This window comes from Labrus bergylta, chromosome 11 (assembly GCF_963930695.1).
Source record: "Labrus bergylta chromosome 11, fLabBer1.1, whole genome shotgun sequence".
In the NCBI taxonomy this organism is placed as follows: domain Eukaryota; kingdom Metazoa; phylum Chordata; class Actinopteri; order Labriformes; family Labridae; genus Labrus; species Labrus bergylta.
This window is the reverse complement of record NC_089205.1, coordinates 20,004,097-20,026,340: the sequence shown is the minus strand read 5'-3', so window position 1 is coordinate 20,026,340 and position 22,244 is coordinate 20,004,097. Positions and strand designations below refer to the sequence as shown.

Below are 22,244 nucleotides of genomic sequence, written 5' to 3'. Positions count from 1 at the left end.
AAATTCCTTGTGTGTTTAAGCATACCTGGCCAATAAAGCTGATTCTGATTCTGAACCACCGGTATGCTACTCCACAAGCACTGTCCCAGACTTCCACGCAACATTGAAGAGGCATGTTAGCCAAGACAGCCCAACAATATCCAGAGCCTTTAGCATCTCGGGGGGAATCTCATCCAGACCTTGCGCCCTGCCACTGAGGAGCTTTCCAGCCGCCTCAGTAACCTCGTTCAAGTAAAGTTCCTTCCACAAAGTATTCTTTCCACCTCCCAAAGATGCCCCCAGTCCGAGTTAACAGTTCTCCACCCCTGATGAATTATGTACTAGACCTAAATTGCCTCGTATTTACCCAGTACACAAGGGACTGTTTTCAAGTAATTCAGATGTCGTTTCTAAGTATTTACCTCCTTGTTTGTAACTTACCCAGTGATTTACTGTTCTTACCCTATATTTACCAGGTATTTACCAAGTACTTAAGGGACTGTAAAAGGAAGGGTGCTGAGGTAAAGTTGTGTGTCATCGGCGTAGGAGTGGAAATTGAGACCATGTTGGCGGATTATCAGACCGAGGGGGAGCATGTAGATAGTGAAGAGAAGAGGGCCAAGCAAAGAACCTTGCGGTACTCCTTGGTTAAATGGGGCTAGGGAGGAGCTGGAGCTAAGATAAGATAAGATAATCCTTTATTTATCCCGCAATGGGGAAATTTGGTTTGGGATCCGGAGAGTCATCAGTTCAAGTCCCGGTGCGGACAAAATATGGAAGTTGGTCTGGTAGCTGGAGAGGTGCCAGATCACCTCCTGAGCACTGCAGAGGTGCCCTTGAGCAAGGCAGCAAATCCCCTCCCCACCATCAGCTCAGGAGCGGGTTGCTGCTTCGTCACTCTGGCTTCTCTCCATTAGTGCATGTCCATAGGATCCTGCTTCTGCATATGTGTGTTTTCATGACTTACAGAGTGTAAAAACTGAAATTTCCCCTTGCGGGGATCAATAAAAGTAAATCTAATCTAATAATATAACATTATTATTGCACAGAGTCTAGGAAGGAAGGACCTGCAGTATCTCTCCTTCTGACACCGCGGGTGGTGAAGCCTGCTGCTGAAGGAGCTGCCCAGAGCTGTTACAGTTCCATGCAGGGGGTGAGAAACGTTCTCCATCAGGGATGATAGCTTTGCCGTCATCCTTCTGTCTCCCACTACCTCAACAGGGTCCAGGGGTCAGCCCAGGACAGAGCTGGCCTTCTTCACTAGTTTGTTAAGTCTGTTCCTGTCTGCAGCCCTAGTGCTGCTGCTCCAGCAGACCACTCCGTACAGGATGGCTGATGCCACCACAGAGTCCTAAAAAGTCCTCAGGAGTGCTCCCTGCACACCAAAGGACCTGAGTCTCCTCAGCAGATGAAGTCTGCTCTGGCCTTTCTTGTAGAGAGCTTGTGTGTTATCAGTCCAGTCCAGCTTATTGTTCAGGTGAACACCCAGGTACTTATAAGAGTCCACTATCTCAATGTCCTTTCCCTGGATGTTCACCGGTGTGGGAGAAGTGGGAGAAGTGGGAGAAGTAGGTCTGCGCCTGCGGAAGTCCACCACCAGCTCTTTGGTTGATCTGGAGGCAGTTCCGTTGGCACCAGTCCACAAAGTCCAGCTTGAGTTCTCTGTACTCCCCCTTGTCCCCATCAGTGATGAGGCCAACAATGGCAGAGTCATCAGAGAACTTCTGCAGGTGACAGTTAGGTGTCTTATGGGAGAAGTCTGCAGTGTACAGGGTGAAAAGGAAGGGAGCCAAGACGGTCCCCTGTAGGGCCCCTGTGCTGCAGATGACCTGGTCAGTGTTCAGGTCATTCACCCTTTCCTGATCCCTAACCAGTTCAGTGTTGGAGTTCTTGTGACCTGAAATGGTTTCCAGGCCCTTCCAGACTCCGCTGACAGCTGTTCCTCCATCTTCCTCCTGTAAATGCGTTTTCCCTCCCTGAGCCGTCGAACGGTTTGCCAGAATCACCTTGATGCCAACCGAAAGTCCTTCTCCAGAGCCTCCCTGAACTCCTCCCACACCCGGGTTTTTGCTTCCACAACCACTGAAGCCACAGCCCTCTGAACCACCCTATACCTCTCAGCTGATTCCAGAGACCCCTGGGCTTCCTTCACAACTGGTGTCCACCAGCGGGTTCTTAGGTAGCCGCCACGACAGCCACAAACGGTCTTCTGACCGCAACTCCTAGCCTCTGCTTCCACAATGGAGGCTTTGAATAATGACAACTCGGACTCCATTTCCCTCCCCTGGGATAAAAGAGAAATTCCTCCGGAGGTGGGAGTTGAAGACCCCATGGACAGGGTTCTCTGTCAGACGGTCCCAGTTCACCCGCACTGAACGTTTGGGTTTGCCAGGTCTGTCCAGCAGCCTTCCCCGCTATCTCATCCAACTCATCACTGAGATGAAGACTGTGCAGAGAGAGCTGAGGAGGAAGCTCAGCAAGACTGAGCTCATGGTTGTGGCCCACAAGGCACTGCTCAGGAAGGTTGGAGATCTCCTCCTCATTGTGGACGACTGCTCCATCCACCCTTCACCCAAGGTTCGTAACCTTGGCGTCATCTTGGACTCCACCCTCTCTTTTAAATCCCACATTAAGTCCATCACCAAATCCGCCTTCTTCCACCTCAAAAACATCTCTCAACTCCGGTCCTCACTCCCCAACCCTGTCGCAGAGACCCTGATTCACGCCTTCATCACTTCACACCTGGACTACTGCAATGGAGTTCTGTTCGGGCTACCAAACACTGCCCTGAACAGACTCCAATATATCCAAAACTCCGCTGCCAGGGTCCTTACACGCACCAAGCCCTGGCAGTACATCACCCCCACCCTCATTAACCTCCACTGGCTCCCGATCAAGTCCCGCATTCAATATAAACTCCTCCTACTCACCTACAAATCTCTCCATGGTCTAGCACCACCGTACTTCACCGACCTCCTCCATCCCTACACCCCGTCCCGACAGCTGCGGTTCTCAGTCACAGGCCTGCTCCCCATCCCCCACACCAAACTGCGATCTTTTGGTGACAGAGCCTTCAGTGCCTCAGCCCCCACCCTCTGGAACTCTCTCCCCACCGAAATCCACACTGCTGCATCCCTGGTCATCTTTAAAAACCTCCTCAAACACCACCTGTTCACCAAAGCATTCAGCCTCATCTAACACTCCCCCCAGCTGATCACCCACTTCCTTTCTCCTTCATTTGTGTGTCTCTTGTTACCTCCAATTACCCCCCCACACACACACACACACACACTTTGTAAAGCGTCCTTGGGTTTCATGAAAGGCGCTATATAAATCTAAGTTCTTATTATTATTATTAGAATAATTTAATACAAATAATCGCATGCCATTTTGTCACCTTAGTTGATCCACCGTAGTGTCTAGTGAGTGATGGAAATAAACAACAAATCTGTGCCTTTTAATGACTCATTTTACTTCAAAAAAGTTCCAGGCAGCTCAGTTGTATCATTCACTTTAACTGTTTTCATATACTTTTCAATCTGTAGCCAGTTTCTAGTTCCATGGTTAAAGATCAAATATTGTACAAATACACTTTACAATGTTTTTTGAACAGTAATATGTGTCCCTAGTCTATCTACAAACCCCCTTGTTACAAGAAAAGTACACCCTCTCTGTCTTTTGACTACTCCAATTTTCTGAAAATGTGTGCTCAAACAGATTGTTGTGAGATTTTCCCATTTGTGACATCAAAAAGGGAAGTAACCCCTCCCCCAGGTAGATGACACTCCCACAGCTTGTTGTTTACCCTTTGAATTAGCCTTCTCACTGTAAACAACAGGGCATGGTGCAAGAGAGCCCAAGCCACCCAAACAAATCTAGAGGGGCGTGGTCAGACACAGCTCACTTGCATTTAACGCCATAGACACAGAAATAGCTTGTTCTGAGCAGGGTTGAAATAGAGGGCTTATAAGTATGGTTGTGCAAAAGAAAAAACATTAAACAAATTTTAAAAAGACGTAAGAATGTTGGGCCCTTGCTCATTTGAAGCTGATCAGACAGTCGACCAATCAAGGATGGTATCGTGTATCTTTCCTTTAATCACATTGGTTTGATAAGTCGGTTGCTAAACAAAACTCTTAAACCCAATGCTTAATCTAAATCTACCAGGTGCCAGGGACTATAAACCGGATAACCAAAGAGACAATTCAAAGATTTTGTCAGAATCACAGTCATTTTATAATTTTAGGAGTTTAAATGAAACACCTAACACCCTGATGAATTAGATTTGTATTAGCAAAAATACTCAGTATTTTGCTAGTATTTAAAAAAAAAACATACTAATGTAAGTATTTACTTGCCAGTCTTTCTGAAATTAGAGTCAGTGCGGAATGCCTTGGTATACTGCTCCCACCTACTGGACTTCAAGGTTAGTTTGTGCTACGTTTTACGCTTATTGATTGGTCTTGCTGAACATTGCTGATATTTGGTCTCAGTTATTTAAGATGACTGTCGTCACTTAAAATACATGAGATTATCCCATCACAAAACTTTATACTTTTTCCCAATGACACTCGTAAAAACATCATGTGCTTGACCACTTGCTACCAGGAAAGCACATAACAATTGGATACTGATATCTTAAGCTATAACGATCAAATCCATTTAGAATTTATTAAAGATACAGAAGCAATCTTCTATACATACAGTATATTTTAATAAATAAAAATATATTATATATAAACAAAATTTGACATTGGTCCTCCCTCTACAACATCCTGCAAAACTGGTTGGTTTGACAAATTAAACAAATGGTGACGTTAAAGGAAAGGGGATGACATAGTTCCATGTATAAAATAAAGTGATGTGCAAATGGATAGAAAACTGGTCGAAGGAGGAGACAAGCTATGGGTGCATTTGCTAACATACTCCCATTGGTTTTGATGTTCTCTTCTTCTTTCTTTCTACCTGTGATGCACTCTTTTTCCCCACTTTGTAAATTACGGAAAACATTTAATTTCAATGGTATGCACATGGAGGGCGATGTTGTTCTTGGTGGACTGTTTAAGGTCCACTACTCATCCGTATTTCCTGAGCTTTCCTTCACCTCTGAGCCTAATCAGCCGAGGTGCCAAGGGTGAGTTGCACACATTCACACCATTGAATTGTGTCATTTATTCTTCCTTAACCTAGGTATTTAAGAGAGGTGCGATGTTAAAGGAACTGCTCAGTACATGACATGTTTAAAGTATGAATTAAAAGTGTGTTAAAATGCATTCACTCATTTTTACAGATGGTTGAAAGTAACAAATGCCTGCCTGTTTGGTGTATGTTTTACCAGGTTCTCATGCACAGATGATGATGATGAGGGATATGTATAATTTGCTTTCTGTTGATGGTGTCATTCTGTGTGTTAGCTTTGATATTCAAGGATTCAGGCATGCTCAAACCATGGCATTTGCTATAAATGAGATCAACAAAAACCCCAACCTGCTACCTAATGTTACTCTGGGATACAATCTTTATGACAGCTGTGCCACACTTGGAATAGCATTACGTGCTTCTCTGTCACTGGCCAGTGGTCAAGAGGAGCAGATTCTTTTGGATGAGACCTGTGTGGGGTCCAATCCAGTCTTGGGGATTGTTGGTGATTCATATTCAACTTTTACTATTGCCACGTCTGATGTGATAGGTTTATTCCAATTGCCCATTGTAAGTTTGATATATTCTCTCTTTTTCAACGTGCCAACTGAGGATATTTTCATGTGCTCTATTTTAATAAATATTGCAGATTTAGTGTCTTGAATGGTTTACCAGCCTGAATGAAAATGAAAACCTGCTTGTGCGTTCACTTTTCTTCCGCAGGTGAGTTACTATGCCACATGTCCCTGCCTGAGTGATCGAAAACGTTTTCCATCCTTCTTTAGAACAATTCCAAGTGATACTTTCCAGGTACATTGAAGCAGCAAAGCACAGACTTTGGTACATATTTACTTGCATTGCATAAGGGCTTTATGTTTATTTAGAGAATTTATGTGGATTTGATGAGGCATCTATTATTTGTTTTTATGCCAAACATTGAACTATATATATGAATTCCATTATTCTATCACTATAATCAGGTGCGTGCTATGATCCAGATTCTAAACCACTTCAGCTGGACTTGGGTAGGCCTTCTGGTCAGTGATGATGACTATGGACTTCATGCTGCCCGCTCCTTCCAGTCAGACTTGGCACAGTCTGGTCAAGGTTGTCTGGCCTACACAGAGATTCTGCCCTGGGGCAACGACCCCATGGAACATAGAAGGATTGTGAATTTGATTAAAACATCCACAGCCCGTGTGGTCATTGTTTTTGCACATGAGATTCACATGATTCATCTTATGGAAGAGGTAAGAAGTATTACATATTTGCTTGATGATATGATTAAACTAAAATCTAAATGCTCATTTACTTGCATAATACTCAGTTGCATGTCAATGTGAATTATCATTTTCACTATGGTGAAATTTTAAGGTTGTGAGGCAAAATGTGACCGGCCGGCAGTGGATGGCAAGTGAAGCCTGGACAGCATCCACTGTGCTCCAGACCCCGCATCTCATGCCTTACTTGGGTGGCACACTGGGAATCGCCATCCGTCGAGGAGAAATACCAGGGCTCAGGGAATTCCTCCTACAAATACGTCCTGACCAAAACTACAACAACAGCTATGGAAATAGCATAGTAATGACCCTTGTCTTCATCTCGGCACTCAAATTTCAAATTTCTTCTCATTTTCAAAATTTTTTATTTTCTTCCCCAGGTGAAGCAGTTTTGGGAGTACACATTTCAGTGCACAATTGGACCCACTCTGGCAGGTTGGATTGAAGCGGAGGGAGAATTATGCACTGGGCAGGAAGATCTAGAGAGTGCAGGGACAGAGTTATTGGATACGTCAGAGCTCAGGCCAGACTACAATGTGTACAAGGCTGTGTATGCTTTGGCGTATGCCCTGGATGATATGCTGCGCTGTGTGCCAGGAACAGGGCCTTTTAGTGGTCACAGCTGTGCCAGTTTACAAAGAATGGAGCCTTGGCAGGTGCTATACAAGTTTAGTATTCATAAAACCTGCATTACAACATCATTTACTACAAAATTTGGAGTTTGAAATCACAGAAAGTTCTTAAATAAAACATAGTAAAGAATAATGTCAGGCATAAAAACACTTTTACAACTTCCATTCAAATAGAAAAGTTGTAATGTTTTAATAGTGATGCAGTAACTTGCTAATAATGTTTACGCTTTAAATTGTTTGTTGTACACTAAGAAATACATATAGAATTTTAAAACTTTATTTCTTTCTTTTCTTTATTATTTAATATGTATTTTAATAGGGGATGCAGAAACAAGTTTCTTTGTCTTTTCCCATATGTAGCTTGTTCATTATTTACAGAAGGTCAACTTCACCACATCATTTGGTGATATTGTTTCATTTAATGAAAATGGTGATGTCTTGCCAATCTATGATATCATGAACTGGCAGTGGCTCCCTGATGGCAGAACTAAAGTTCATGGTGTGGGAGAGGTTAAGAGGTCACACTCCAAAGGAGAAGAACTCACAATTGATGAAAACAAAATATTCTGGAACTTCGAACCCAAAGAGGTAATTTATTTCGAAACCTTTCCCTTTTAAGCCTAATGAAAGTCATTATAGCAGTCTTCTAGAATTAAAGACACTTTTTCCCAACACAGCCACCTCGCTCAGTATGCAGTGAGAGCTGTGCTCCAGGTACTCGCATGGCCAGAAAGAAAGGGGAGCCTGAGTGCTGTTTCGACTGTGTTCCTTGTTCTGAGGGAAAAATTAGCAATGAGACTGGTTGGTGTTTATGTTCAATATTTTTGAGACATGTTGAATATGAATGGCAATAACTCACTTGTTTCCCTAGACTCTATGGAATGCATCAGTTGTCCAGAGGACTATTGGTCAAACGACCGGCATGACCACTGTGTTCCTAAGAAAACTGAGTTTCTCTCTTATCATGAGCCTTTGGGTATCTGCTTGACAACCACATCGTTGCTGGGCACATTTCTCTGTTCTGTCGTCCTGGGAATCTTCATCCATCATCGCAGCACACCCATGGTTCGAGCCAACAATTCCGAACTGAGTTTCCTCCTCCTAGTGTCACTTAAACTATGTTTCCTGTGTTCACTGCTGTTTATCGGCCGCCCCAGACTATGGACGTGCAAATTGAGACATGCAGGGTTTGGCATAATCTTTGTGCTTTGTGTCTCATGTATTCTGGTGAAAACTATGGTGGTTCTTGCCGTGTTCAAGGCCTCCAAGCCAGGAGGTGGCGCTGTTCTCAAGTGGTTTGGTGCCATGCAACAGAGAGGGACAGTCCTGGTTCTAACATCTGTTCAAGCAGCAATTTGCACTGCTTGGCTTGTGACTTCCCCGCCAACACCTCATAAAAACATTTTTTATCACAATGACAAAATAGTTTATGAGTGTGTAGTGGGGTCTACAGTTGGGTTTGCAGTATTACTTGGCTATATTGGCTTGCTGGCAATCCTCAGCTTCCTGCTAGCATTTCTGGCAAGGAATCTTCCTGACAACTTCAATGAGGCCAAACTCATCACTTTCAGTTTGCTTATTTTCTGTGCTGTGTGGGTGGCCTTTGTCCCTGCATATGTCAACTCACCAGGGAAATATGCAGATGCAGTAGAGGTATTTGCCATTCTTTCCTCCAGTTTTGGTCTGTTGGTCGCACTGTTTGGACCCAAATGTTACATAATCCTACTGAGACCAGAGAGGAACACAAAGAAAGCAATCATGGGGAGAGGTGCTACAAAGTCATAAAACACTGTGGAGACAAAGATTCTGTTCAAAAACACACCCAACTATAAATAAAGGGTCATTTTTTCTTGGCATGGCAGTAGTCCGTCTTAGATATTTTTAGATGCAAACACTTAACTGAGTCCAGTTTGTGTTGGCAGTATATGAAGAAATTAGGCCTGTATTAATTTCTTCCAAGCCAACTTTTCCTGCTCTTCAGTACACAAGCCAACTTTTTCTGCTCTTCAGTACATTATCTGATCATACAGCACTGCAGTTTAGAGGAAATAACCCCAAAATGAATCATGGTGCCACATGAATCCCCTGCTGAACATGTTCTACTGTAAAATCCATAATTTTCACAGAAATCTAGTTACAAAACAACACATAAGGTCAGATCTCATCACACTCCTCAGGGTTTCTCCATTACCCTTGTAAGTCCCCACTGTTAAAAATAGCCATGTCAAAATCACCCTCAACATTCATCTTTTTATGTAACTGCAGTAATAGATCCCAAGGATGGACATCCAGTGTTTTTAATGCATTATAATTATGAACTGTAACGATGTAATATGATTAAATTAATATGCTGCTACATTATCTTTCATGCCTTCTGATGTTTTAATATTATCACCGCAATATCAAAGATGCTGATAGAAAATGTTCATAGGAGACACTTAGGCTTCTCCACAGTAGAATACATGGTCACATTGTGGTGTCAGTACCTCAGTCTATAACAAATTACAGTTGGTCAAATTGTGATATGCATCTATTTGTGTCCTATTCTATTACATACCATGGATTGTTAGTTAAGACCTAGTATGTCAGTATGATGAATTGTATCTTTTTCCCAAAATGCAAAGTCACACCTTCAATCTTTCCATATTACAAAATGTCTTTGTGGCAAAAGAAGTGTTCGCAAAACATAAAATGCTTTGATGTTTGATTATACAGTGTAATAAGTGAGGCAACTTTTGAAAAGGAATAGTCATGTCATCTCCATAAATCATCATGTAGACTCTTTTTTTAAACATTGATACAGTTCAAACAACAATTATTTTATGGAAATTAAAAAAAACACTCAGTAAGGCAGCATATTGTATAATTTTCAACTTTATTTATTTACTTATTCTATATTATCAGCATCTTGTGAAATGACTTGTTTGATAAAACAACACAGTTGAAATTCAAAAAAGAATAAATAAGATGACTTTTAATCAACTTAAAGAAGACACCTGAATTTGCACGGATGCTTTATAAAGTCTCTACTGAAAGTTGCCATCCTATTTATTGTAACTTCAGATGTCTTAGGATTGATATTTGTTCATTAAATGTTTCTTAGTGTTCTTCTCTGGCTTGAACAATATGATGAAACACTTTGGAGCAAATATGCAAAGTATGAGTCCAAAACTGGAGGCAAGAATGGCAAATATCTCCACAGCCACAGTAAACTTTCCAGGAGAGCTGACATAAGCTGGGATAAACGTGATCCAGACTGCACAGAATATGAGCATGCTAAAGGTGATGAGCTTGGCTTCATTAAAATTATCAGGTAGTTTACGGGCTAGGACAGCTAACACAAAGCAAAAGATGGCTAATAGACCTATGTAGCCAAGCACAGCCCAAAATCCGATAGCTGAGCCTAGTGCACACTCCAGGATGACTCTCTCCTTGTATATGTTAAGGTTTTTCATTGGGAAAGGGGGACTAAGAATCAACCAAATAGTGCATATTAATACTTGAATAAAAGTGAAAAACACAACGGTCATTCTTTGCTGTGGAGGCCCAAACCATTTCATCACATTACTACCTGGGAGTGTAGCTCTGAAGGCCATTAACACAACTATCGTTTTCCCAAGAACACAAGAGATGCAGAGGACAAAGGTGATGCCGAACGCTGTGTGTCTCAGCATGCAGGACCACTCAGAGGGCACTCCGATAAACGCTAATGAACACAAGAAACACAAAGTCAGGGAAAAGAGCAGCAAGAAGCTCAGCTCAGAGTTGTTGGCCCTGACAATTGGAGTTTTTCTATGACGAAGGAATACAGCTGCTATTGTGATGGCAAGACAGGCTCCACCGACTGAGAATGCAGCCAGGACAATTCCTAGGACCTCGTTGAAGGAAAGAAACTCTACAGGCTTGGGGAAACAAGTGTTTCTCTCTGAATTAGGCCAGAACTCCCTCGGACAGGGTAAACAATCAGAGGAATCTGAAAGAATAGATCAGAAAGGGCTTTTAGAGGTCATATATATTGAAGTTGCAGATATGTATCAGAAAAAAAAACGCACCTGTAGCATTGCTTATCTCTCCCTCAGGACATGGTATACAATCATAACAGCAGATGGGCTTTCCTTTCTGCAGCACTTTACGAGTTCCTGGTGGACAGCTGTCAGTGCACATAGACACAGGCACCTAGGTATACGGACATACACACATATTCAGGTTTTATGGACAGCTTTTATAAGAATTGATCACGTTTTTTTTACGTCTGGCTTAAAATACTAAACATCTATAGATATGCATTATGGGCACAATCTTTTTCATAATGGCTGTGAGGAAATACATTCAGTGTAAATGTTGGGGAACAAAATCTACACTATTTCTTTGAAGACAATTAGACAGAAAAAATGGGCTTCAGTAGCCTCAGCTATAAAAGTCAAATGGTAATCTTAAAAAATGTATATATTTAGAGTCCAAATTATCTCTATTATTACTCTTGCTTTGTTGCAGTTCAGCATGTCGACACATTCTTGGAAAGCAGAATTTCATTCTGAAAGCTATTATAATTTGCCCAAAGTTTTTCTCTTTCGCAGACTGCTTAAGCATAATATTATCCAAACGTTTGACAGCACAAAAAGAGGACTGGGAGTTAATTCCATATCTCTTACACAGATACAAGTACAGTAGTAGACCTCTTCACAGCCATTAAGGCCACAAGAAACGGAAAACCCTTTCAGATCCCCCTAGTTGAATAGAAGTGTCAGTTTAATTATTTTGGGCTCTTGCTTACTTGTGTGCCACCCTCCACCCAGGTGAGGTCCTTGTTGATGTGGAACTCCTTGCCCACCGGCAATGATGCATTGTAGTGTCCTACCGTCACTAACTCAATGCTGCCACTTTGACTTCTCTGCCAGTTAACCAGCTCATATATGGCCACAGGATCCCCATTGACATCAAATGACACATGGTAACCATTTTGAATGAAATCTACTTTCTTCAGCTGATTAAGAACCTGTGAGAATGAAGTCCAGTAAGACAGTGATGGAGGGAAAAAAAATAAAGTGAATTAAAAGATTTACCTTACTGTGAATGTATGTAACAGCAGGGGGAAAAAAAGCATATTCGGGCTTTACTTATTTGTTTTGACTGACCTCTTGTGACTCTATTCTGCTGAATTTGTCACACTGAGCTGTAGTATTTGTGTTCCGACACACTGTGTCATGAATAGCATGAGCTATGGCATAGGCAGCCTTGTATACCATGTTAGTGACTCGGAGCTGAGAGGTGTCAGTGTACGGGCTCTGAAGGGTGTGTATGTCTTCAGTCCCAGCACACACACTCTCACCTTCAGATGTAGCTAAAAAAAATCACACGGAAAAAGAGTGAGATGATTTTTAGCCATGACATATATATTCATATGGAATACATATCATTTTATTTATTATTATTATTTTTACTTTCTCCCACACTCTGTTACCCATAAAGCAAAATTGATGTACAAACATTCTTAATTTGTGACACATTTCAAAGCACTGTGATGTAGTCATGCTTCCCTTGTCATTTAATTTAAATGACTGTTCTCTCTCCAAAAATTAAGAACATTTTAAAAGACATCAAATATGTTGAAATTTTCATTTAATGCCAACCTGTCTTGACCTGTTTTAACACTTATAATACTTTAGAAATTGGCAAGGGTAACTTGCAGATGTTATAAGCAATACTCACCTGAAAAGTCCAGATAAACATCTTATTTCAAGATATTACAAGCAGAAAAAAAGGTCCAGGTAAATAAACAGCTGCTAATGCAACAAGCATAATTTACTTTTTAAGTTTCTTTAATTGAGTTCTTTATCACATACAAACAAACACATACATAGAGAGCACAGTGTATCAAAGTCAATTCCATACCTGGTCTAAAAAAAGCTGATTCTCATCTTTCTTCAAATATTAAAATAAAATTTTGCCTGCGGTATTGCCACCTTTTTATTTTTAGTAAAACCAAGCATTTCAGGCCTTAATTTTTCATTGCAATAGAATTATTATGATGTCTTCTATGAAGTGTAATGACATTGGTAGGAATTCCCTCATTTCCATAAACTGTTATTGTTACATGTTTTACTGTAGAAGCTCAACTGAGACAACCAAAAAAATGAAAAGATAAATTGCAGGAACAAAACTGTGTCACTAATGTGATGGTAAGTCAGCGAAACTTTCTCACTTTTTCCCAGTTTGCAGTTGAATGTATCTTCCCAGAACTCAGTAAGCATGGGAGAGGCAGCAACTTCAGTGGGAGAGAGATCCAACAAGAAGTCTCTGAAGCCTGGGATGACAGATTGCTGAATTCCGAATCCAATGGCTCCGGCACAGAAGCTGAACCTCAGCATGTCCGGGTCTGTTACCCAGGACTCACTGCCTATCCACTGGCGAGGGGGAGAAGGCTTGAGAGACAGCTCTTCCAGCAGGATCCTCAGGTCTCCAGAGGCAACAAATGCCACAACAACAACAGCTGTTGACCTGGAGAAAGAAAGTAGTGAATTATTTTTTACATCTATAAACATCTATTTAAAATGTTTTGAGATATTTCACAGAAATAATGTGATCCTTGAGTTTATGGGGTCTGTTTAATGTACAGTATTGTTATTACCGAGTATTTTCACAACATAACGAATATGTGTTGGATAAACATGATAAGAAAATGATAAATTGCCTATTTTTTTTCATCTTATATTTGGCTACAGTTGTTATTTTTGAGGGGGGTGGGGGGCAGTTGTGACAGAGACACCTGCGGATAACGTCAGCCACTCTCTGGATCTTGCTTCGTGGGTTGGTCCGGTAGAAAGACTCAGAATACTCCACACAGATGCCCTCCTTCCGCGCTGCGTCCAGGAAAGACGCCATGCCATTGTTGCCATAGTCTGAATCAGACCGGACAGCTCCAATCCAAGTCCACCCGAAGTGTTTGACCATCTTGGCCAGCGCGTCAGCCTGGAACTGGTCACTGGGGATGGTTCTGAAGAAATTTGGGTACTGCAGCTTATCGGACAGGCATTCGCACGTGGCAAAGTGGCTCACCTACCCCAAAACAGTGTTCTTATTTAACTGAGTGGACATTAAAATAGATTTGTCTTAAATCAAAAACATTGAAATTTTAAATATGTACTTGCGGAATGGCAAAGGAGCTGATTACGCGCGACATGCTGATGGAAGGCGTGGACCCAGACTCTCCAATAATAGCCATTGCCATACCGGATTGCGAGCATTTTTCGCTGGTATTAAACACTTGGTCAAGACCGTTTGCCAGCTGGAATGCCACGTGCACTGCCACAGGCACTGAAGCGCACGAGTCATGGATCTGGTAACCGAGCTTGATGCCCGGCAGTAGCTCCGTGCTGTTGTTTATCTCCTCGATGGCGAAGACCATTGCGCGCGAGAAGCGCAGTTCACGGGAGTCCAAACTGTACACAGACACTAGTGTCACTGTAGAAATGTAGGCCTATACATTATCCAGGAATATTTACAATTATAGTAGAAACATACATTTAAGGATAATTGCTATTCATAGTTGGGGATAATAAACCATCGTTACAATCTGTTAATCAAAATTCAACAACACAGTCATTTGAATATACAGACCAGTCAACTAAATCCAACTTATTTAAGCATGTTTGAATCAAGTAAAAACAAGCTATGTTTTTTAGTCAATGTGCAGAAAAAGCAAACATTTTATGACACATAAAAATATTCATTAGGCACAGATTTAAGCACATGTTGAAAATCCACAACATATTCCTCCTCACAAAAATCTTCTCCCTCTCACTAACCTCCCTGTGCACCTCAGTGGCTCTGGCAGGCTGGTGTAGTTATGCTTCACTGTGTGCATGTAGTAATGAATGGAGAAAACACCCCCAATAATGTAGTCACCATCCATTGAGAAGGCAGGAGGACGAGTGACACCCTGAAGCTGACATTTCACAGATGTGGCCCCGGTGCTGACCTCAGGAGCAGCCCTTTCTTTCAGATCTTTCTCAGAACTAATAGAGACTAGAGCTGAATTCAGTCTAGTCAAACCCAGATACATGATCAGGCCAATAAAGAGAGTTGGGACCTCCATATCTCAGGTGTCTGTATGTGGGCACGCTTATCATGTGTTTCCACTGATTTATATAGATTTTAAAACAAAGGCTTACCTCCTTTTACTTTACGTCATCTGACATCACAAAGAAAATGCACTTTGGCTGAATGTATAATGTAATCTTCTTAAAGTGCCCCTGTTGCTTTTCTCCTCTTGTTATCTTGCTACTACTCTAGATACTAAATATATTTTTATTACAGTTAAACCTCGCAAGTGCATCAAGGGTTTCTTATATGCTGTAATATCTCATCTGTGGTATAAAGTTATTACACTGAGCTAGGTAGAAACCATTGAATAAAAAGTATAGTCTATCAAAATTTGAAGAAGTACTGTATACTGAGATGACTTTGATGGATGTTAAAGTGAGTTAACCAAACCTCTGAAGTAAATAATCTTTAAAAGCTACATCAAAGATGTTCTTTAATGGCCGATATTCTAATTTTCTGGTAATTTAAGAAGTTGGTGAAAATTCCTTTTGTTTTGTAAGACTCCTTTGATTTGTTCTCTTAATCACATCTTGTGCAGTGCATTACATTCTATTTGTTGTATACTTAACTGTGCCAGTTTATGCATTAATGCATGCTTAGCATAGACTCCAAGTGATTCAAAATAAAATGTGTATGCACATTGGTAAGGTATAAACTGAGCAACCAAACAATAAAAATCTAGTGAGGTAGCCTGCTTTGTATGAATTATGTGTACATTGACTTTCTGGAGACTCCCTCTACCCCCACCTAGTGGATATATCATCATAGTCCAAGTCTGAGCATAGAGGATCAATGTTTAGACCTGACCACTCTGTCGAGGGGAACATTTATAATTCTTGTAAAGAAGAGGTAACACGCAAAGCTGTCACCAAATCAACCGATGGTTGAGGTTAAAGCTGCAGCAACAAGTTTGTGAAGTCGTTCTAGGCAGTAGAGTTCTATTTTTCTGAGAAAACACTCCAGTGTTAAACAAGGCACTTAGTACAGATGCCACTTCACTATGTTTCCAGCAAGAAGAAAAACATCTTGACTTCAATGATATTTTCAGCAATTTCTTATATTTCACACAAAGACTCATAGTGTTAGCATAATTGCATATGTTATGCTGTATTTCTTTGATCTTGTTTATTTGTCACGTCCACTGTCACACTTCTAGAGTGAATTGACTTTCCTTTGGACAAAAATTATTTTAAAAGCAACAGTGACTTATTATGAACTTCACATTGACTTTGCCAAACAAAACATTAAAAGTGATGAGCAGAATATGGAAAACATAAATGATGAAAGCATGACATTGTGCATCTATATAGAACTGATCTGACATGTGTTTCCCCTGCCCTAACATGACAGCCCATGCCCTGATGGGTGTGATACTATGATGAAAAAAACCAAAAGAGATGACATATCACTGCATATAAAGTTTACGCACTTGTGTGTGAAGGCTAGAAACAGGTGTATGGGAGGAGGGCAGTTATGGGGGCATTTTTACACAATTATTTGTACTTGTATGTCTACCTGATCTCGCTTTTGCACTGTTGTTTCTTCTTTTGCTTTTCAGAATCTTACTCATCTTGTGAATTAAGGAGACAATTTGATCTCAATGGGATGCACAAGCCGGGTGATGTGATTTTAGGTGGGCTGTTTGAAGTCCACTACACCTCTGTCTTCCCTGAACTGACATTTACCTCGGAGCCGAGTCAGCCCAGCTGCCAAGGGTAAGTCTCACACTCATGGTTCCAGACAGTAAACTTATGAACTGATATTATATTAAATTTAACTTTTCAACTGTGACATTTTATGTGCTTTTATGTAGTTTTGACCCTTCAGGGTTCAGGCATGCCATGACCATGGCCTTTGCTATTGATGAGATCAACAAAAACTCCAACCTGCTTCCAAATTTGACTCTGGGGTACAGTCTGTATGATAACTGTGCCACACTTGTAGTTGGGTTCAGTGCTGCCTTGTCTTTGGTCAGCGGTAGAGAAGAACAGTTCATGATTCAGGAAAACTGTTTGGGGACCCCTCCAGTCCTGGGGATTGTGGGTGATTCCTTCTCTACATTTTCTATTGCCACTTCTGATGTGATCGGTTTATTCAAATTGCCCATGGTAAGTTGCCTTCCTTCATTTTGGCTGTGCTTTAGATCTGTTTAGGATTTCAAAGCTGTAAAACGATTTAAAGGGACATAACCACTGAATTTCCACCTTAGATTCTATGAAAAAAACTTTAATGAATGTTTCCACTGACTTGCATCAAAGGTGAAACCTGTGCCTACTGTATGTATGTTCCTTTATAGGTGAGTTATTTTGCTACATGTTCCTGCTTGAGTGATCGGAAACGGTTTCCATCCTTCTTCAGAACAATACCAAGTGATGCTTTCCAGGTAAAACTCTTTTATACAGAAAAAAACACCAAAACCTGTTTCTATAGAAAGTTTACAGCTTTAAACTTTATTCCAACCTGTACACTAATTTCCACCTTTGTATTCATTAAGGTGCAAGCTATGATACAGATCCTCAAACGATTTGGCTGGACCTGGGCAGGCCTGCTTGTCAGTGATGATGACTATGGACTCCATGTTGCTCGAGCCTTTCAGTCAGACTTAGCTCAGTCTGGTGGAGGTTGTCTGGCCTACTCAGAGATTTTGCCATGGGGCGACAAGCCAACAGAACTGAAGAGGATTGTGGAAGTGATGAAGAAATCCACAGCTCGTGTGGTCATTGTGTTTGCCCATCAAATCCACATGATTCAACTAATGGAAGAGGTATCTATCTATCTATCTATCTATCTATCTATCTATCTATCTATCTATCTATCTATCTATCTATCTATCTTAATATAAATTCAAAGGACTGCTAAAAGAAACTACTTCAAACTTAATTGGAAAACAAAAATATTGTTCAGTAACTTAAGTTAAGATTTGATTGATCAGCTCCTTAACTGAATAATACATACATGAGGTTTATTATCAATTTTTTTTATTTATATTGTTTCGTAATGAAGTCCTTTAAGAATACCATATTTACTAAATTTTTGTCTGAAAAAATATAAATTTTTCACAAAATGCCATTAACAGGTGCTAAAGCAAAAGGTGAAAGGCCTGCAGTGGCTGGCAAGTGAAGCTTGGGCATCAGCTGCTGTGCTCCAGACACCCCGTCTCATGCCGTATCTGGGAGGCACACTGGGGATTGCCATTCGACGAGGAGATATACCAGGGCTAAGGGAATTCCTCTCACAAATACGTCCTGAATTTAATGACATTAATTGGGATGAAAATAGTATGGTAAGATTGTAGAATTTCAATCAGATCAATGATCACTATAATAAAATGTAATTCATTTTAATATGTTTTAATTTTGTTTCAGGTAAGGCAATTTTGGGAATACACTTTCCAGTGTAGATTTTCTCCACCTCCAGGTTGGGTTGAAGCTGGGGGAGCACTATGCACTGGAAATGAAGACTTACAGAAAGCTAAGACTGAATTTTTGGACGTTTCAAACCTCAGGCCAGAGTACAATATATATAAAGCAGTGTATTCTCTGGCTTATGCCCTTGATGACATGCTGCGTTGTGTGCCTGGGACAGGGCCTTTCAGTAGGCCCAGCTGTGCTGCTCTGCAGAGACTTGAAGCATGGCAGGTGTGATATCAATATTATCAATTTACACTTTATCTTACAATGTTGTTTCTGTTGAGGTGTACCAAAATACGTTTTGGGACAATAGATCAATCGACCAATTCCCTTTTTAATAATAAAGCAACATATCATAATAAAAATGTCTTGACACTTTACAAAAAGAGCAGATCCAGACCATTTTTTGTGGTTGTTTTTTTAGAAATTGATAGACAAAGAGACAGGCAAAATGACAGACAGACAGACAGACAGACAGACAGACAGACAGACAGACAGACAGACAGACAGACAGAGAGACAGACAGACAGACAGACAGACAGGGGTAAACGGGAGGACAGAAGGAAAGTCATCAAATAGACAGAAACACAGACAGAAACACAGACGGGAGACATCACTAAACAAGTAAACAGAGTTTAATGACTTGTGATTTGGAAACTGTGTCCAACAATGTAAAAAATATAATCAACGTGCAGCCAAGTATTGTGAAGCTAACATAATGCCTTCCAGTCGCTAAAAAGCACATGAAATTAATGTTTTTGAAAATAAATAAAATGAAGAAAGGTTAAAAGTGAAAATCAAAAATATTAATTCCTTTCTTACTGTAACAATACACCAAATGAAAACAGTACATTAGGCCTGGAAGTGCTATAGGCACAGGACCTAATTCAGAGAATCAATCTGATAAAAGATGTGAACGCACATGGCAACTCAAGAACTATGAAATTTATAAATGTCACAGTGTTTTCTGCATTGTATCCTTTTTTAGCTCATGTATTACTTGGAAAAGGTCAACTTCACCACACCATTTGGTGATCAAGTGTCATTTGATGAGAATGGTAATGCCTTGCCGATCTATGACATAATGAACTGGTTGTGGCTCCCTGATGGAACAACAAAGCTGCAGACTGTTGGTGTTGTTATAAAGTCGGCCTTCAAAGGAGAAAAGCTCACGCTTCATGAAGACCAAATCTTCTGGAACTTTGACTCCAAACAGGTTTTTTAAATTTATTTTTTATTTCCTTTCCTATTGTATGACACCTAATAATAGAACCACCAATGAGTTCCCATGATAACACTTACAATATCTATAGCCACCACAGTCAGTGTGCAGTAAGAGCTGTCAACCAGGTACCCGCATGACCAGGAAAAAGGGGCAGCCCATTTGCTGTTTTGACTGTGTCCCTTGTTCTGAAGGAAAGTATAGCAATGGAACAGGTCAGTATTTTTATATCATTCTCTTTGTCAAATTGTGAATTTTTGTTTTGTTTTCATGAGTCTTCAAATTGTTGGTGCCAAGGTGATTTAAACAAAAATCAGAAGCGGACCTTTGCAGAATCAAAGTACATTTCCTGGTATGAGTGGGCCATCCAACCAAACTAGGTTGATAGGTTGACAATTTCTTTAAAATTGCAAAGGAAACTACTTGGATAGCGTAAATGTGTGTCATTGCTGACGAACATTGACAGAATTTAGTAAAGACTAAAACCACAAACAATTAAAAGTCAAATTTGGAACTCACGGTTAAAATTTGAAAGAAACAAAAACACAAACAAATAAAACCTTTTTTCCTTAGACTCCATGGAGTGCACCAGTTGTCCAGAGGACTTCTGGTCGAGCCCAAAACATGACATCTGTGTGCCTAAGAAGACCGAGTTTCTCTCTTATCATGAGCCGTTGGGTATCTGCTTGACAACTGCCTCATTGCTGGGCACATTTCTCTGTGCTGTTGTCCTTGGAATCTTCATCTATCATCGCAGCACACCCATGGTACGAGCCAACAATACAGAACTGAGTTTCCTCCTCCTAGTGTCACTTAAACTATGTTTCCTGTGTTCACTCCTGTTTATCGGCCACCCCAGACTATGGACATGCAAGTTGAGACATGCAACATTTGGTATAATCTTTGTGCTTTGTGTCTCATGTATTCTGGTGAAAACTATGGTGGTTCTTGCTGTGTTCAAGGCCTCTAAGCCAGGAGGAGGAGCTGTTCTCAAGTGGTTTGGTGCCATGCAACAGAGAGGGACAGTCCTGGTTCTTACTTCTATTCAGGCAGTAATTTGCACCGTCTGGATTGTCATCTCCTCACCATCTCCACATAAAAACACCAAATACTACAATGACAAGATAGTGTATGAATGTGTTGTTGGGTCCACCATTGGCTTTGTTGTCTTATTGGGTTACATTGGCTTTCTGGCAATCATCAGCTTCCTGCTTGCATTTCTGGCAAGGAATCTTCCTGACAACTTCAATGAGGCCAAACTCATCACTTTCAGTATGCTTATTTTCTGTGCTGTGTGGGTGGCCTTTGTCCCTGCTTATGTCAACTCACCAGGCAAATATGCAGATGCAGTGGAAATATTTGCCATCCTGGCCTCCAGTTTTGGCCTGTTGGTGGCACTGTTTGGACCCAAATGTTACATAATCCTGCTGAGGCCAGAGTGGAACACAAAGAAAGCAATCATGGGGAGAGGAACCACCAATTTGTCAAAGTAGCAACTGTTAAACTTTCATGTGGTCTGAACCAGTTTGTATGTTGCATTTGTTCAGTAGAAATCTCCCTGAAGTCAGTTTTGCTGCTTTCAACTGTCTACTTTGTCTAATTAGAAATAAAGCATACTCTTGTTTTATTCAGATCTATGACCTGTTTATCTCAAATCAGTTGAAACAGTAACCACCAGCCTTAAATAAGTCCTACATTAAACATAAATATTCACAACATATAACAAATACACAGCTAATACAACAATTAAGGCCTTGTACTTTTAGACTCACCAAAATGGTAAGGAAATTAGTTGGTTTCTCAGCTTGATGTTAAACAATATGCTTCTTGTGGAAAGCTTACATTTAAGCCCTTTTCACTCACCCTGCACTCAAAATTTCAAGACAGCAAGAACCATCAATTTTAGGGACCATTCATGCTTAAAGCTTTGGTATCATTTTTTGTTGACAGGATTTAAAGCTCCAACTATCTTACTAACACTAGCATTATCGCTAGCCTAGCTAGCCAGCAGGAGACATGCAATAATATAAAATTCTGGGTAAAGATACTATTATATAAGACCACCTTTGTCCAAATTGACTCTCACTACAACTTTAGTCCTACAGGACAGCTACAACAAGCTAGCTTTGCACCATCTCTATAAAAAAGCTAAACCTGCATCTGAAATAAGGAAGCTTAGACCCTGGTCAACAATGGAAATTGAAGCATTCCCTGAACTTAGTTTAGAAAAAAGTGATTTACTTGAAGTTAATCTATTTGTTTTGGCTGTTTAAAAAAAAAGAATGCGCTTTTCCAATAGAATTTTTTTCTTTGACATCATCTATTACCATCTATATCTATTACTTTCCAGGCAGTTTCGCAAGCTAAAGAAAAAAACAAGTGGCAACCTTTGGTGTTGAAAAATCTACAGTTCCCTGAGTGTCCACTTGAGGCAGGCTCCAAAAACCAAAGAATCTGCATTACATCTCCATCTTGATAT

At 40.7% G+C, this 22,244-nt stretch overlaps 3 protein-coding genes across 3 annotated transcripts; 2 read left to right on the top strand and 1 right to left on the bottom strand.

Annotated features, from left to right (window-relative positions):
• Positions 1-4,988: 4,988 nt before the first annotated feature.
• Positions 4,989-8,815, top strand: LOC109985769 (extracellular calcium-sensing receptor-like). The gene is made up of 9 exons (XM_020636167.2): positions 4,989-5,113; positions 5,394-5,688; positions 5,842-5,928; positions 6,099-6,368; positions 6,493-6,699; positions 6,779-7,054; positions 7,391-7,618; positions 7,708-7,831; positions 7,902-8,815. The coding sequence occupies exons 1-9, from the start codon at positions 5,004-5,006 to the stop codon at positions 8,813-8,815; spliced, it is 2,511 nt and encodes an 836-aa protein (XP_020491823.2). The 5' UTR covers positions 4,989-5,003.
• Positions 8,816-9,931: 1,116 nt separating this feature from the next.
• LOC109985749 (extracellular calcium-sensing receptor-like) lies at positions 9,932-15,091 on the bottom strand. The gene is made up of 8 exons (XM_020636150.2): positions 14,836-15,091; positions 14,175-14,469; positions 13,797-14,086; positions 13,233-13,528; positions 12,166-12,371; positions 11,805-12,026; positions 11,083-11,206; positions 9,932-11,003 (listed from the first exon to the last, which is right to left on the bottom strand). Exons 1-8 carry the CDS (start codon positions 14,940-14,942, stop codon positions 10,099-10,101), a joined length of 2,445 nt encoding a protein of 814 aa, XP_020491806.2. The 5' UTR covers positions 14,943-15,091; the 3' UTR covers positions 9,932-10,098.
• Positions 15,092-16,617: 1,526 nt separating this feature from the next.
• Positions 16,618-21,275, top strand: LOC109985750 (extracellular calcium-sensing receptor-like). Its single transcript, XM_020636151.2, has 9 exons — positions 16,618-16,848; positions 16,947-17,241; positions 17,430-17,516; positions 17,628-17,897; positions 18,210-18,416; positions 18,499-18,771; positions 19,532-19,759; positions 19,857-19,980; positions 20,339-21,275. The coding sequence occupies exons 1-9, from the start codon at positions 16,739-16,741 to the stop codon at positions 21,256-21,258; spliced, it is 2,514 nt and encodes an 837-aa protein (XP_020491807.1). The 5' UTR covers positions 16,618-16,738; the 3' UTR covers positions 21,259-21,275.
• Positions 21,276-22,244: the final 969 nt, after the last annotated feature.

Bases quoted from the DNA above. Each gene is read 5' to 3' on its own strand.
- LOC109985769 (XM_020636167.2), top strand. From the start codon at position 5,004: ATGCACATGGAGGGCGATGTTGTTCTTGGTGGACTGTTTAAGGTCCAC. The intron at 6,369-6,492 runs GTAAGAAGTATT...TGAAATTTTAAG, and splicing joins TGATTCATCTTATGGAAGAG to GTTGTGAGGCAAAATGTGAC. The intron at 7,619-7,707 runs GTAATTTATTTC...TTCCCAACACAG, and splicing joins GGAACTTCGAACCCAAAGAG to CCACCTCGCTCAGTATGCAG.
- LOC109985749 (XM_020636150.2), bottom strand. From the start codon at position 14,942: ATGGATGGTGACTACATTATTGGGGGTGTTTTCTCCATTCATTACTAC. The intron at 14,470-14,835 runs GTTAGTGAGAGG...GTCTGTGTACAG, and splicing joins CCACTGAGGTGCACAGGGAG to TTTGGACTCCCGTGAACTGC. The intron at 12,027-12,165 runs GTCAGTCAAAAC...TCATTCTCACAG, and splicing joins GCAGAATAGAGTCACAAGAG to GTTCTTAATCAGCTGAAGAA.
- LOC109985750 (XM_020636151.2), top strand. From the start codon at position 16,739: ATGCACAAGCCGGGTGATGTGATTTTAGGTGGGCTGTTTGAAGTCCAC. The intron at 16,849-16,946 runs GTAAGTCTCACA...GCTTTTATGTAG, and splicing joins AGTCAGCCCAGCTGCCAAGG to TTTTGACCCTTCAGGGTTCA. The intron at 17,242-17,429 runs GTAAGTTGCCTT...GTTCCTTTATAG, and splicing joins GTTTATTCAAATTGCCCATG to GTGAGTTATTTTGCTACATG.